Here is a 17,189-nt window from a genome sequence, read left to right as displayed (position 1 = left end):
ACGAGTATAAAGCGAAATTATCAAGCAAAGATCGAAGTGAAGCTACTGCGGGCTGGGCGGCTAAGCATGAGAATGGAGCAGCGCGAAGGTAGTGAACACGCAGCAGCAGTAGAATGAGTCGAATGGTGCGTAGTCTACAGCATCCGTACGGGGATGGTTGTTATGGAAAAAGGCAAACCATGCCTCCATTGCGATGATATACGAAAGGGAAATTGATTCTTTCCGCCGTTTTTTGGCTGGGCGAAGTATATCGCGCCCGTGACGAATACGATTATTTAACCCGCTGTTTTGTCTGGTAGGGTTTATAAACGCGTCCAGAAGACGCCATCGTTCCGCATGTTTCGTGCAGACATAGGAAATGTAGATTTTTTAAGAGTTTAGAGGCATTTTTCTTCTTCCTGCTGCGGGTAGCATTTTGATTCTTGCGGCCGAAAATTGGCTAATGGGCAGTACGGGTTCGTGCCATGGCAAATTTCCAAAAAAGCCTTCACAGTAAAGTAGATAAACAAACAAAATTAACAAACGTTTGGGGCAGATCCGCTTCTATTTAGGCACACAAAAAAGGTGAACAAACAGATCAAATTGTGTGCAGTACTGTAGGCTCTCGACTGTATGCGGCTGGGAATAGTTGGTTGTTTTGGTCGTTTCTGGACACTGGGAATTGAAGCGAATGAAACGCAAACCTCAGTTGCTCGTGCCCTGAAAGGTATGTACACATTTATGGAGCATCGGATTTGTGTAGGAAATCGGTGTGTGTACCGGCTCACAGTATTGTTCCCTTGTGGCGTTACGAATAGGCTCACGATCAGTTGTTAGCGTAGAAATTATGGATTCTGGACCGAGCGCTGAAAGGAAGTGGCAGATCATTAGGGAAGCAAATTTGGCCCGTGGTGTGGAGCAGTTGTTTGCGCATATTCTGCTTTTATTCTATTTTGCCCCCCACCACACGTTAAAATGCTCGGAAGCTTGAGAAGAGATGGAACTTGATCCGGTGAAAGGAATGGGAGCGTATTAATAATCAAATTATACTGGGATGATCTTCCTATGGATGATGGGGAGGGTTAGCTTATATATGGTGTGCGCGAAATAGAGTGTACCTTGGGAAAAGCAGTATCCTATAGTCAGTTATTCTCGGTAGCCGGGGCCAATGACAGACTTAATTTTTAGCCACGGTTATTCCTTTCCCATGGAAGCGTGTGTTTTTTTACAGAGTTTGTAGTGATTCTGTGAAGTCATCTTGTCTGTATGCACGGCAAACGCGACCGCGTGGTATGGCTTCGGGAACAGTTTCTTGATCTTTTGAGGCCCGACCCCGACACTTGAGCAAACACGTACCCAAGCAAGGAGAAGATAGAATTCAGACTTTCTTCCTCGGATATCATCTTTGTAGGTCTGTGTCAACGGGGTTCATTCATAAGCATCGAAGCACCGGCAGCATCATTAGACGACACACATACACATCTTGTGTGTGTGTTTATTGAGAGTTGCTTTCCTGTGACAATGTTAGCCGTGTTCGAGAGGGAAACAGGTTCCCAGCGTGTGTAGTACCGTGGGCGTACGTCCCGGCATTAAAGTCAAATAGGTTTTGATAAGACTAATTTAATAACCTCTTGAAGATCCGAGAGTCTGGGGTTAGGTTATCCTCATGTTGCGATATAATGTAGCAGGAGAACCTTTATAGATGGGATCGGTTGGAAACATTAAAATAATGAAATTAAATTATGGTGATCCAATATCTTAGACACACCGAAGCGTTGGAAGGTTGGTCGGTAAGATAGAAGGTCCGTTTTTTAAGGTTCTCTTTAATTTTGTTTCTACACATTCTTATTGTTCGAACATCAGGACCTTGACCAAGGATAAAGCAAATCCCGACGCTACGTAAAGGAACTGTAGCAAGAAAGAGAAACCGCGACCTGAATGAACTAGTTTTAGATCGGACGAACGACGGCGGTTGACGGAAGAAGTAAAATTTCCCTTTTTGTTTGCCTCCTTTCCATCGCAGGACGACGCTCTTCCTTCGCCCAGAGCGTGAGACGATCGTAAATTATGATCACATCCCAAAGGCTACACACACGCTCCGTCTGCAAGGCCCGAGAACGCATCCCATTCTCATCGTCGTTTAGAGCGGACCTTTTTGTGTGTACCTTTTCGGGAGAGTGTTAGATGTTACTTTTTTCTTTTCTTCAAAGAAATAGATCTGATATAGTTGCGAGATTGGGCAAGGTAGAATAAACTAAACGCCCGACCCACGCGACTCGGTAATGACCGGACTCTGTTGTGCGCAGGTCGTGGTTTGCGACGCGTTTCCGGGCGGTGCAGCATTCTTAGCTGGACCGACGGCTGCCGTTTAGTCCAGGTCAGGGTTTATTCGCCGATCGGCGAAGGTTTTTGTGTGAGCTCTGTGTGATGTAAATTATCGCCCTGTTATTGCTTCCACTTCTCACGCCAAAGACGACCGGCGGCGGCAGCACGGTTATCGAACTGATTGCGGGTGCATAGAACTTTTTTTTTTGACGATCGGGAAATAATGATGGGTCCAACGCCCACTGCTCTTGATGGGAAGGTCTATGTGGTAAGATGTGGTGGAAATGATATCCAAGCTTGAATGGAAACCTCAGGCTATTGAAGCTGCGATCGATTGGTTTAATAGTCTACCTTCAAGAACATCTCAGAGCAGAGAACAACCTCCAGAGGCGACAATTTGATTAAGCGGCACTGGTGGGGAGGAAGGCAGCGTGTAAATTGAATATCTCAATTTAGTTCGATACGAAGAAATCTTCCGCCAATTGACTGCAATTGACATCAATTGCGCCTTGCGGAACTACGATATTGACAGTGAAGATGCAGACACTTGAGAGGCGCTCCATTCGGCCGTACATTACACAATAGCGATTCATAAACTTTGCTATGAATTAACAGGGGCCAGCTGCTGGCTAGGAGAGTGTCATTTGCAAAAACCTTAAGCTGCACAGAATTGTACGCGGCTCAGCACAAATCCAACCGCTCGCTCGTCATCTGAGTCCAGACGTCAAGGTCTCGGCGAAAAGTCACGATCAGAGTGTGTATGCCCAAAGCCCATGTTTTCATATCACGTACGTTTTGATTTGCTGATCAAGCCCTAGTACGCCTGCGTATGATGGTAGCTGCTTCCGCTCGTAGGTTTTGCTAATATTCTTCGGGTTGTGATGGTCCACTTAGTTTTATTTGCTCCACGAGTCAACTGAAGCAAGATGAAAGAAAGGCTTTGTTTCTGTGGAGTAATTTCTCTTTGTTCTTGCATCGGTGGCGTAATAAAAATCGAATGTTCTTAGCGTTCTATTGGCACCTCATCATAAGCCATCTATCTTGGAGACATCATAACCATAAAATGAGTCATAATTCAATCACCCCAAAGTGGGGAAGAGCGCTTGTGGGCGTGTGTTGATGAAAGAGATCGAAAAAGAAGGGAACAATCATTCGTCAAAAGTCAAAACCGTTTAGCAGAGGAAAACAGTGGGATGTTAAACATCACCATAAGGTGTCGATACAATCGTCTGTCGAACGTGAAATTGCCGCAAATGGGAAGGAGTGTGTACAGTGAGTAATTGCTTTCGTTGAAGAGTTCGTACTAAGAGTGTTGCCGAGTTCTACCACTTTAAAACCCTCACAATCGGTTCCCATTCTTCCCGTAGCCGCTGTGCGGGGTTGGGTTATGTGTGTGGTGTTCTAAGTTCTGTTTTCGTTTAATTTCGTCAGTACACAAAACGAACCAAAATGAAATGGAGTTGGAATGCGAAAACACAACAAACACACACTATTTGAGAGCGTTCACAGTCGCGGCTAGTAAAGATCACTTCAGAAAACATTCCTTTTCGTTGGCCGTTGCGGACGGCCCCAAAACAATCGACTCATTATGTCGGCGGGGGACGACGGCTGTGGATGAATTATTCAAACGCTTTCGTCACGCGTTCTCGCGTTCGCAGCATGGTGAAGTTATATGTGACTCCGCAGACAGAGTCTTCTTCTTGGTTGGTGTTGTCTTTGGAACTGATTGAAATCCCTAGTCCGATATTTGCATACGAAACGACGCTCTCGCGCTGACCGTTGTGACGATCGGGTGCGATGGATTGGAAGAGAGAAGACCTTCGAAACGTGACTGGTGTGTTGGGGATTATCACTCGTCCGTAGAGCCACACGACTGTCGCTTGGCGCAAGAGCGAGAAGAAGGATCGTGGAATGCGTTCTAGGAAACCCCAGCTGAACAGTGTTTCAAAATATTAAATTGCATTCCTATGGCGAGATGTTGCTGTGCAGACGCAGACGGCTACCGTATGTGAGACGCTCCAAGGAACAAGACGTCTTCAAGTTCCTTCTTCACCGGTCCCTGGAAGCCGCCGTCCCTCCTCGATAGGAAACGCAAATTAAACGACACAGTGGAAGACACAAATCTCCCACATAGAACATGACACGCAACGCTGCAATATTGCGCTTAAACCATGACGACTCGTCGGACTCTCCACATGGCCGTGGTACCCTTTAGCTCGCGCCCCCCCCCCCCTACCCCCCCCCTACCAAAGACACTGAAGCTCTTCAACGGCGAGCCGGCGCGCTACAGGTGGCAAAATCTGTACGCGAATATAACTTCTACGCCTTCTTTTACAGCAAAGAATCCGGCGACAGGTGAAAACATTCCAACCTGAAGGAACCTCGCACACACCCGTATGACAATCGGACAAGAATGGCAAAACAATGGTATTATGACAGTGAGGAGTCGCGAGACGCGTTAGAATCTAGGGGAGAGCCATGTTTTCTATTTTATTACCACGCTCGCTTGGGTGGTGGTACTAGGTTCGCGCTAGCTTTGATCGTTTCTTATTGAGCGTTGCGTAAGCTTGCGTTGTGACGGTCCAACGGCAGTGCTTGACCTGCCCATGATATCCGATGTCGATACCTTCTCCATCGTGTGCCGTGTTCCGGTCAATACCGTATTGTTTTTTTGCGGGGAAGTTAGCACTGACATAAGCAAACATATTCCGCCTTTGCCATGCCATACTTTGGTTTTCTAATTGTCTTAGTGCAGCTTAAACGGTCAGAGTGTGGCCACAAACACAAAGTACGTTCCGGCGAGAGAGGGAGGCTCTTTGTAAGGAAAGAGGGGGTACGGCGTGGATACCGTTACCGAGGATAGTTTACCGAGAGTTATTGTCGCCAATGTCAATTAATAGTTCCGCGCCTCAATAGTTAACGCCAATGCTTCAATGTTTTCAAGGAACTCTAATGTCAGGGGTAATCGATGGCAAGAAGAATGTGAAGAATGTGCATAATCGAAACGCCTGTTTCTGTGTTGAGCTCTGGCGGACGTGAATTGACATTCTTTAGAACCTTACCTTCCAATATCTACGATGAAGTATCTGATGCTCCGATCGTGCCAAGATTGATCGTAGCGGAATTCAAACGGCTCAGACTTTTCCGCATCGTTGCCAATGTGTGGTACCCGACATGTCAAAGACGCGCAGACAAATGGTTCCACAAATGAAGATCTATGATTCCGGCAGGAGTCATTTGCCCCTTATGGGTGCGAGCACCCGTAATAAGTTTATATTTGAATTGCTTTCAATAGAGCGGGTGCAAAGTTGTGTATGCGTGTTTCCCTGCGGCCCCATTGGCCTCATCTCCAGAAGCAGCAGCGAATAAATGCACTAGAATAAACACGCATTGTGCTCGCTTGTTGCTGGTGTGTGATGCCTTGAGCGAATTCTCTCTAATGCAAAGTGACTAATGAAAGTAATGTGGCCGCCGCTGCTGCCGTTTGTTCTCGTGCGTGTGTGTGTGTGAGTGGGGTCAGGGAATTAAGACTGGGCAATTCGCGCTCGATCACAAACCCGCGGCGAGGGCAGTTAATGGGCGGCTACCGACGACGATGACGACGCCTACATAAGAGACTTGTTGAGACGTTTTGCGAAAGGTCGTTGTCCTCGGCGAATGCGTTGTTGTATGCTCGTTTTTTTTGTTGCAAAACAACACGCAAAAACTGTTGGCGCCAGACACTGCTGTGCGTGTGTGTATCGTCAAACAGCGCCGCCAACCCTTTTGGCCTAAGAAGCCGGTGAAAGAATTCTGGAGCAGTGGACTTTCTGGAGCAAAGCAAGCGCGCACCACATTGAGCGAGCAGCGAGTTCCATTTGCAGAGGAACCGGTTGGTTGTTCGGTATCGGTGTGCTCATATCGCGTTTCTCTGATGATCGTGTGGTCCGTCCGATTCAATCGAAGAGATTTCTTTCGAACAATTCTAAACACAAAGAAACAGGATTGTTTTACCAAGCGGACAGAAATACCTCAAACGTTAGAATAGGAAGTAGTGAAGTGAATGGCCGGCTTCACTATATACACGGCGTCTCGTGTAAAAATAGTCATTAAACTGTGCGATGGCCATGTCAACGGTTTTAATTCTCTTTCCCTTGATAGAACGCCAACACAACAACGACACGGCGGGCATGATGGTGGCTAAACCCACAGCCCCAGAGCAAAGTTGGCCACCGCTTCCAAACGTGGAGTAGCACACAGTATAAATACCCACCGACGCAAATTGTTGTGTGTTGTGTCGTGTGGCAAGTTGTGATCAGCTGGTAGCGCAAGAGAACTAGGTTGAACTAGGCCATAGGGATAACTTACAACTAAAAAACCCTGCACACTTACTAGTGGGTACAAACAACAAGGATTAACTCTGGCATCTTTTGGAACTAAATTCTTCCCCGAGGTCTCACGCGACCAGCACATGAGTTCTCACGCCTTACTCGAAATCGTAGGTGACAGTTGACTATTTTTAATTTTATTTGAAGGCAACAGAAACCCGGGCGGCGCTACCGTAATGAGATTATTCAATTCCAACCCCTCATATGGGTTCCTGGTATGGAGGTATCGGCGAGGTTGCGTGGTTTTGAAGTGAGTTTTACTGGTGTTTCCTCGCTCTACAACTTCCAGAGAAAGCGAAGTCTTCAACACCTCCTCCAATGCACAAACACAGGGCTGTTGCAATCTACATGTTGCAAAAGGGAATCCAGAGGGAATTGGATGCGCAAGTACAGTGGTTGCATATTTATGAAGTGCACAAGTGCACCATGTGTGCACGCTGCTGCTCCCCCTCCGGCTACACCACTATCTAGAACACATCTTACCCCGGGACAGCAACAGTGGCCCGAGGAGCACTCAGCCGTGTTGTGTGTTAGAGCATGGGTTTGGTAACTGATACACTTGCGTCTCCCGCACTTGCGCGATGCCTCAGTTACAGGTTTCGTTCCACACACACATATCCCCCAGCTCCAACACTGTAACCGACCCTCAAGAACGGCCCCAGCAAACGACTACTTGTGTTCTATTCTGATCTCCGCTTTCGACGGTGTAGCTCTGTGATACGTGGCCGACTATCGGAATGGAGGGATCAGACAGCATTCACACCACGTGTGTTTGTGTAAAGAGTTCCGAGTGTGTGACTTTATTTATTCACTGCTATTGCTCCCCTGCTGCTGTGTGCTGCGGGTGATGGGTGTGAGGATGTGTGAGCTGTTACTTCATGATATGCATTACATTTATGCTCTGTCCACCGAAAGAGGGGAATCCATCGGGATGATTCGGATCTTTGGATCTGGTCTCGCTCGTACTAGTGGAGAGTTCATCCAACACAAATGTGACTTGGCTGCTTCCCAAAGCGGAAAACCATATTATCATATCACAAATTACTCTCCATTATGTGCAAGCGAGAAGACCACCCGTATGACGACATCCCTTGGAAAGGGAGGAAGAGACACAGGAACTGCTCGTGGGGTTGTGGTGTCTTTGGACCACACACACAATCTAGCGAGGGAGGAAGGCGTCGTGGCTCTCCAAGATGTGTAGTAGGTCTCGAGGGGCTCCGTATGCGCTCGTATGCGTAACAGAAGGTTGATTCGCCTTTACACAATAGTTGCAATTGTGGCACAAATTGTCTATTAGTCTTTTTGTTGCTCTTATTGTCACTTGACGATGATGATCTTGTTGAACTCCTCTCTGTGCTCTGAGGATATCCGGGAAGCAAAGGTCTCTTGGGATTGTTTGTGGCGAGGTTTACTCGGTTGGTTGGCGTTAGAATCATTTAAGATAAGTATAACGCACTTCCTTTCATGTTTCGTGTTCGCTTGGGTTTGGTTAAACCTTGCCGCCCGACACTTCCTGTAGATCTGTTTAGGAATGTTGAGACTGTAAATGGGGGCAACTGAAGTTTGTTGGAAGAACAAAACGGTACTTCACGAAACTTGTACTGATCGGGCTCGATCGATAATAAAATGGATACGAATATGGGCAATCCGGCTTCATTGATGTGTGCAAAAATGGGTAGCCATCACACATTGCAAACTAGCAGGAAAGAATCAAACTGTGTAGGAATGGTTACACAGTTGAGCCGAGATATAAACGTTGGCATATAACGATCACAAAGCATTCGGATGATTAAATCCTGCCACCGATTAAGTACGCATTGGATAGGGGGGCGAGCTGTATTTCGTTGTGAATTTATTGGACGTGATACCCAACATCAGTCATATGGTTTCAGGGTAAACCACATATGTGCACCGCGAACCTTGCAGTGGACGAGACGGCCCCGCAACGGACTGGATCGTACCAACATGGTCATCATATCGTAGTGGTGCATCCACATGATATGATGATGCCATAAATGACTCGTAATTGTTTTCGATGTAAAAGGGGCGGAGTGGAATGGGGGGTTGGGAGGGTTGACTGAGCACACGCAATATGAAACATGTCCGCGAGGTTACCTCTCTGCGCAACGCCAAAAGTAGTCGGTGGCAGGATGATGGGTGATGGCGTAAGAGACGAACCGCGCGCAACATACCGTTTCGTTGATGTGCGCTCCAAAGAAGGAACAAAAAGTGCGTGTTGTAAAAATTCACAAAGAGAAGGAAGAGAAAAACCACGCACAGTGTGTGTGCGTATGGAGCTTACAGATACAATACGGAATGGGGATCATGGTGGAGCTCTCCGTTCGCTTTTTATATTACACGTTACCGGTACGCCGCATCAACTTGAGGCTTTGTCATCAAGCGGCTTGCATTTGTCCGCCGGCCGCGGACGACCATCATCATCGTGTCTCCCGTGTTCGAGGAAGGAGGATGGTTTGTTTACGTTTTTTTCTTGCACAGCCCGCCCTAAAGATACAGGGAGAGCGAGCGAGAGAGCTGTTATGGCGGAAGAGTTTTAGTTCACGCGATGCAATTGTAAATGCATCGTGAGAGACGGTTGGTGCAGTCAGCGCTGGGTCTAGGCAAAGTCCGGTTGACTGAGGGGGTCTCGTATGGAGATCATCCATTTTCTTGGAATAAACCAACACACACAGCCTTTTAGTGGAGTTGTTGCTCGCTGCGGCTGATGCTGCTGGGCCGGGGCAGAAGACGTTTTTGGCGCGTACGTCTCGTGCTGCCGATGTATTTCCGCGCGCGAGTCAAACACGTTTTCCTACTTTCGTTGACGTTTTTCCTCACAGATGCACTTCTCAACCTCCTGTCCCAGTGGACGGTGTGGCAAGGGTAAAAGTCCTGCGCGCGTGTGTGTGTGCGACTTTCTGGTGAAGAGCTGGTTTCGTCGGCTGTGGGGCCGGTTTATTTGCTCTGACCCGTTTATGTACACTCCGGTACCAAGTTTAAGGTCTTGCCTGGTGGTGGTGCCTGGTGTGTGTGGTTATGCTCTGTACAACGGTGCGCGATGCAACTCTTCTTTCCCGCAACCCGGCCAGACGGTGGTGCGGTGCGGTCCACAACGGGATCGACGTGTTATATGTACACTTCGGTGCGACGGGTATTAAAAACCCCGTTACACACGTTGTAGTAGGCCCAGCATAGAACTAACACACGACCCAGCTAGAAGTGTACGGGACGTTTGTCTAAGACGATACGTGATTGACACGAGAACTGGAATCTAGATGTAGGAAAATACAGTGCGATCGTTCGAAAATCGAAGGCCTGAACTATTCGAAAATTCGGTTCAAATACCTCCAAGATACTCAAACTATGCTTCAACGACCATGGTTCGACAGTTTAATTGCTAAAGTCGATATTAATTACACTAAATCGAGCAGAACTCAACATTTAAAAGGGCACATGGAAGATAGAAACACAGCAATAGAAGTAATTTCGCTTCGGAAGTAAGAAGAGGATCTTGTTCCAACCCACTCTTCCCTTTCCAGTGATTGGTACGACCCAAAACCCGAGGGTGAGGTCGGGTGTCTCTCTAGAATAAAAAAGCCAGACACTGAAACCAATCGATCGATCGGTTGTGTGTGTGTGTGTGCCTGTGTGTATGTTTGGGGTGTAGTTTGTCTACCCTTCTACTTCTGGGTTTGTTTCCTTATGCTCTTCCTTCTCAAACGGTCGCCGACACATGACCAATTCAGCGCGCGTGATGCAGCTGTTGCATTGGGAAACTCAAGAGCCCGAAGGTGCATCACACCAAATCTTCAACGCACACGGCCCCACGACGGTGGTGCCTATTCTTGTCTTGTTGTGAGAAAAGTCACTCTCTTTCACTCTGAACTCCTTTACCGCATAAGAATAGAAGAAGAAGCCCGAGTGTGGAGAAAGAAATAGCTTCGATCCATCACAAATAGACATGATTGAGTCCAATTGCAGCATTGTTTTCTTTCCCTCCCCTGACTGACTGACTGACGTGCAGGAGGCTGCTGGTGTTAGTGGCGCGTTCTTATTTCCTTTTGCTGTTTAAACCCGACCAGAACAGTAAACATCTCGTCCCTCATGGCGTCTTTTTTCACCCTGTACGCACGCTGGACGCAGTGGTAAAGAAGAGGAACATCGGCCAGAGGGGACGAAGTTAGAAATTGGACGGTAGAACCTTTATAATCATCATCCTGTGTGTGTGTGTGTATCTCGATGACGATGCTCATGATTGATGCTCGTTCGAATTCTCGCTGGCAACTCCGTGGCTTTTTTTTCTGTTCGATACAACTCTCAGCGCTTCATTAGCAATGAATGGGACGTCGAGAATGAAGTGCTAATGCGCTATAAAATTAGATTAGATTGCAGTTGGCCTCAGTGGAGACGGTTTTTGTTGCGTCAAGATCAAACGATCGTGTCTAGAGCTCGGGACTAGGGATTTTGGTGCTCTTGCACCACATCCGCATCCTTTGACATGGTTGTTTTGGTCTCTTGCACATCCGGTTGTGTATCGCTACTATAAATCAAAATAAAAGTTAAGAGCATGCAACACTCTTTGGATATTTTTGGGAACTCCTCGTCATCTTTATGCTTCTTCAGCAACCTTCATTCGTATGGCACTTTCTCCAACAAAACCTCATCTCATCAAAGGCTTCTCGAACGGAACGTGTGATCGGTACCGAGATAAGGTCACCGAGATTCGCTTCCGAAACTTCGAAATTGAAGAGGCGCTCCCTTCATACGACAAAACCTGTTTAAGTGCGATTAGTTCCGCGATTTACTTCCGCGCTGTCGTCGTCTGGGAGTTTGCCGCTGCACAACGAATGACACCGGGGCCTCCCCGGAAATTAAACCTTCAAACCATCTTCCCAAAATGATGAAGCTCATTTCGTAATGAGAGTGTATAACCGTAATGTATCGCTCTTTTTGTGTGTGCGTGTGTGTGTGTAAGAGCATAAGACGCTTTTAGGCAGGTTTGTTGATATTTTCGGTGGGGCAACACGTTTTGAGGTTAAGCTTTTTGGAGTATACGGGTCACATGCGTGTTTACATCCTCTTTCCGTAGTTTGTTTTCGGGGAGTACTACAACCATATATTGAGTGAAGGTGTGGGGCACACAGTAATTGGGAACCAGCAGAGGCGAGTGGTGAATAAAAGAACCCTTGAAAGGTAAAAACAATTGCCAATAATTAGGACAAACGTTCGTTTACTCGCGCCGGGTTTTGATTGATCGTGTTTCCGCTTTACCGCTTTCTATTCGATGACCATAACCGATCAATGGGTGAGAGGTTTTTGATTGTAAATGCTTTTCGGCAACAGTTGCTGTTTTTTTTGGGAGTTTAAGACGCTTTAGACACATTATTTTTATAACAAATTCTTATCTATTTTTCCCATTTCCTTTCTCAATCTCTTCACAGGACTCTAGCAATGGGATGATAAATCTGGCGGAGGTTGGAGGACCACCACCTCACATCAGCGGCGGCCCAGCGGCTGGCCTGCCGCATATGATGCCCACGCCGGTTGTGGCCGGTGCCGGTATCGCCATGATGGGGCAACACCATCAACAGCAGCAGCAGCAGCAGCAATCGTCACAACAGCAGCAACAACAGTCCCATCCATCACAGCGTCTCGTTGGCGGAGTCTCGCACCAGTTACCACCGTCCGGGATGCATCACCCACATGGGCCACCACCGCCACCGCCCGGCGTCGGCATGGGTGGAGCGCCGCATCATCTAACACCGGCCGGTGGCGCTCCACAGACCCGCTCGGGGTCGGCACGGGAACGCGCGATGCATGCCGTCGAGTACTACAAAAGCAATGTAAGGCGAGCGCGGGTTGATGCCGGGCTGGCACGGAATTCCCTGCACGAGCGCTACTCCTTCGTCCAGCGACAGATGGCGACGATGGGCAACGGTGGCGGTGGGGTGGTCGGCACAAAGCTGTCACCCCACGGACCGACCGATCATCTCTACCGGAGCAATTCCAGTTTGGAGCTGATTCACGATCACGGTGGTGCTGGTGGTTTGCCGGACCATCTGCACACGGGAGGGGGAACGAATCTGCGGCGCGAGTACGGCAGCCACGGTTCCATCGATGTGATCTCATCGGATCGACATCCGCACCATCACCACCATCACCAGGGTCACCAGGGTGGTGGGGCACCGAGTGCTGGCGAAAACTTCCTCACGATGCTGCAGGAGTATCAACCGTTCGGGCTGGATGCGTCCTCGCTGCTGTACTCGCTCGGGAAGCACCACTCCGGGCATGGACATGGTAATGGAGCAGCGCCAGCTTCTTCAAACATCACGCTCACCGGGGACGATGTGGTCGACCGGGGAGGCAACGCCAGTCCCAAGCTAAGAAACAAGTTCCACCGACTGTGGGGCTCGAGTAATGGGGCAAGTGCGGCCGGCTCAGCAAACGGTTCAGCGAACGGGAAGCGACAGGTGGCAAATGGAGGAGCAGCAGCAGCCCCAGGGACAGCCTCGCTGGACGACAGCCAGCTGTGTATGGCACTGAACGTGAGTGCCAGCTCCACCACGACGACCGTTTCCTCGGCGGACATTGAGGAGCGTCAGCGGCGACGAGCGTTCGCGCACTTTGACTGCCGCTCGCTTACCGCCAACCTGGGCTATGCGGCCAAATTGCGTGGCTTTCTGCTGGAACGACGGCGCAATACGACCACGGGGGCTTCGGCTGCCGCCACGTACGGGACGCGCTCCTCCACCCCGGATGGGGACAGTGTGGATGAAGACTATGGGGATGGGCAGCAGAACGAGCTGCTAGAAAACTGTCCCTTCTTCCGGAATGAAATTGGCGGTGAGGAAGAGCGTGAGGTTAGCCTAACGCGTATGGCATCTTCCACCACGTCGTCTTCATCGTCGGGTGCGGGTGGAGCGGGACAGCAACGGCGGGCAATACACCGGCCAGCGCTCGCGTACGGCGTCTCCGTGCTGGAGTGTGGCGCGAACGATACACTGTGGAAGGGTTACACCTGCCCGTACCAAAAAGGACCCCGCCCGATCGAGCAGATCGACAACGGGGCGCTCTACTACCGGCAGTACTTCTTCGGCCAGGAGCACCAGAACTGGTTCGGTATGGACGAGCACCTGGGCCCGGTTGCGATCTCGATCAAGCGCGAAAAGCTGAACCCGGCGCCGGTCCAAACGCTCGCACTGCACGGTTCGGACGTGGCGCCCACGACGACGCACCAGGGCGACCAGTACCTGTACCGGCTGATCGTGCGCACCTCGGAGCTGCTCACGCTGCGCGGCTCGGTGATCGAGGACTCGATCCCGAATGCGCGCGGTGCCGGCAAGCACGCCAATACCAAAGAGATACTCGAGTACGTCGCGCCGGAAGTACAAATCGGCTGCCTGCGGTTGGCGGTCGGCACGCCCCAGTGCGAGCAGCAGCTGCTGAAGCTGGACGAGCAGGGGCTGACGAACAAGTACAAGGTGGGCATCCTGTACTGCCGGGCGGGCCAGTCCTCGGAGGAGGACATGTACAACAACGAGGAGGCGGGCCCGGCGTTCAACGAGTTCCTCGACACGATCGGGCGGCGCGTCCGGCTGAAGGGCTTCGAGCACTACAAGGCCGGGCTGGACAACAAGACGGACTCGACCGGGACGCACTCGCTGTACGCGACGCACCAGGACTGCGAGATCATGTTCCACGTGTCGACGATGCTGCCGTTCACGCCGAACAATCGGCAGCAGCTGCTGCGCAAGCGGCACATCGGCAACGACATCGTGACGATCGTGTTCCAGGAGCCGGGCGCGCTGCCCTTCACGCCGAAGAACATCCGCAGCCAGTTCCAGCACGTGTTCGTGATCGTGCGGGCGGTCAACCCGTGCAGCGAGCACACGCAGTACCGGGTGGCGGTGTCGCGCTCGAAGGACGTGCCCGTGTTCGGGCCGCCGGTCCGGGCCGGGTCGCACTATCCGCGCGGCAAGCAGTTCGGCGAGTTTCTGCTGTCGAAGGTGATCAACGCGGAGAATGCGGCCCACCGGTCGGTGAAGTTCGCGATGATGGCGATCCGGACGCGCCAGGAGTACCTGAAGGATCTGGCGACCAACTACAGCACGGCGCAGGTGGTCGAGACCGGGCAGCGGTTTTCCATCTTTCCGAGCAAGAAGCGGGAGCGGCCGACGAAACCGCGCTTCTCGGGCGATCTGTCGCAGCGCGGCGCGTTCTGCTGGCAGGTGGTGCTGCACGACAGCGGCCAGTCGACGCAGGTGGACTGCTTTCTGGGCATATCGGCGGAAACGTTCGTGCTGATCGAGGAGTGCACGCGGCAGATCATTTTTGTGACGCCGTGCCGGGCGATCCTGGGATGGTCGACGAGCCAGAACGCGCTGCGGGTGTACTACCACCAGGGAGAGTGCGTGACGCTGAACATGCGCGACACGGGCGATCGGGACGAGCAGCTGGAGGTGATCGAGCGGCTGCGGGCGGTGACGAATGGTTGCGGTGCGCTGGAGCTTAGTCTGCGGCGCAATCCGATGGGCCAGCTCGGGTTTCATGTGCAGCCGGATGGGGTGGTGACGCAGGTGGAAATTTCGGGCCAAGCGTGGGCTGCCGGACTGCGCCAGGGCTACCGGTTGGTGGAGATATGCAAGGTGGCGGTAGCGACGCTGTCCCACGATCAGATGGTCGATCTGCTGAAGACGTCCGCCCAGGTGACGGTCACGGTGATTGAATCGTTTGCCGACTTTACCCCGCGGCGGGGCTGTACGCTGCAAAACTGTCGCTTCAATTCGATCAATTACGAAAACGAGTACGACAGCATGATGCTGGAGGGCGGCAGTGGTGGCGGCGGCGGCAATAAAAACGGATCCAGTGGTCAAAATGGTGCAGGCAGTGGCAGCATCGGCAGTAGTAGCAGCAGCAGCAAAAAGGGGCTCCCGGGTGGACAGCTGCAATCGTCCGCCAGTCATCGGCGTCGGTATGAGCGTAACTTCTCACCGCCACGCTCGAGCAACAGCTCGGGATACGGAACGGGCAGCAGCAGTCGCTCGTTTACCGCTGCAGTCGGTGCTTCGGGGCCGCAGCAGGTCGCAGGAGCAGCGGCGGCGGCAGCAGCAGCAGCATCTTCCGGAGTCGCCCAACCCAACGGACCCGATATGGGCACGCTGACGTCCTCCTCGAGCGGACACTCGTCGAACGACGAGCGGTGGTACGACGTGCTTGATCCACCGCAGGAAGCATCGTCCTTGATGGCGGCGGGCCCTCCATCGGTAGCGTCCGATCCGAGCGTGAACTATCACCATCCGAAGCTGACGTCGTCGAGCAATTCGCTTCCACTTGCGGGATCCAGCCCAAGGCCACTGTCGCTGCACAACGAAGGTGGACCGATGTCAGCATCGCCAGCGCGCAGCAACGGCGGGCAACAGTCCGGCGCTGCCAATGCTCAATCGGTGGGACGGGATAATTCGGCCAACATCGCACTGCTGAAGCGACTGATCATTGCCGACTCACCGAACGGGGAAGTGCAGCAGCAGCAACAGCACCACCAGCAGCAACAGAACCATCCGGAACCGTTGTACAGCAGCTCGCTGAAGAATCTTTCCAACCATCATCTGCTGATGAGTGCGGCCGGCAATCACGTGGAAGAGGACGATCTTTCGCGACACAACTCGCCGCAGCTGAGACGCTCGGCAACGACGACCAACATCTACGGCATCAATGGGAAGAAGGCGAACGGCGCCGTGGCAAACTGTTCCGGCAGCAGTGCCTCGAGCAGTCGCAACAATAGCCCCCGACCGAACGGGCAGGGCGAACCGGCCAAGCTTCGAGGCGGGGCCGCACTGAAGGGCGGCGCTCAGCATCATCCCCAGCGGAACAGTGTGAACTACACGACCGGCAGCACGCTGCAGGAGGACCTGATGAAGCTGATCAATCCGGACTACATTGCGAACGACGACAACTTCAACGCGGGCGGGCTGGAGCGCATGCAGAAGGGCCACCACAACAGCCACAGCCTGGGGAACATTGCCAGCCTGGCGGGCGGGTTGAAACCGATCCCGCAGAAGAGTCGCTCGCGGGAGGGTGTCAATTTGGGCGGCTCGAATCAGCAGCTGTCGGCGGCCAACGGTGGCAACGGGCTGAAGCTGGCGAACGGTGGTACGAACAGCCCGAGCAATAGCAATGGCGGTGAGGAGGAGGTGATCTTCACGACGGCTCGCCCGGCGACGGTCATTTCGTCCACCACGTCGAACAGCTCCAGCCCGGCCAGCGAGCTGCTTGGCAAGCATCACATGAACGAGGACCATTTGAAGATGTCCCCGAGCAGGAAGCAGCAACATCAGCAGCAGCAGCAGCAGCAGCAGCAACAGTTTGTCAATGGAGGAGGCATTCTGCGGAATGGTGGGGGGAAGATCCCACTGCCAGACATGAAGGAGATGGACTGGAGCAGTCTGGTGGACACTGCAACCAAAGCAATGACACAGGTAAGTCATTATTGTAACTGACGCCAAGAAGAACATGCTCTTC

At 51.5% G+C, this 17,189-nt stretch overlaps 1 protein-coding gene across 2 annotated transcripts in view; it reads left to right on the top strand.

Annotated features, from left to right (window-relative positions):
- LOC120954674 (signal-induced proliferation-associated 1-like protein 1) overlaps positions 1-17,189 on the top strand; it is an 84,681-nt gene that overhangs the window by 65,399 nt on the left and 2,093 nt on the right. For both annotated transcript variants that reach the window (XM_040374807.2, XM_049608159.1), the window contains exon 2: positions 12,113-17,146. In XM_040374807.2, coding sequence (XP_040230741.2) covers positions 12,128-17,146 — 5,019 coding nt within the window. In that variant the 5' untranslated portion in view covers positions 12,113-12,127. The remainder of the gene's footprint in view (positions 1-12,112; positions 17,147-17,189) is intronic.

The sequence above is a fragment of the Anopheles coluzzii genome, chromosome 3, assembly GCF_943734685.1.
Source record: "Anopheles coluzzii chromosome 3, AcolN3, whole genome shotgun sequence".
NCBI classification, from domain to species: Eukaryota; Metazoa; Arthropoda; class Insecta; order Diptera; family Culicidae; genus Anopheles; species Anopheles coluzzii.
Note: the sequence above shows the minus strand (reverse complement) of the source record. Positions and strands in the feature narration are given on the sequence as shown.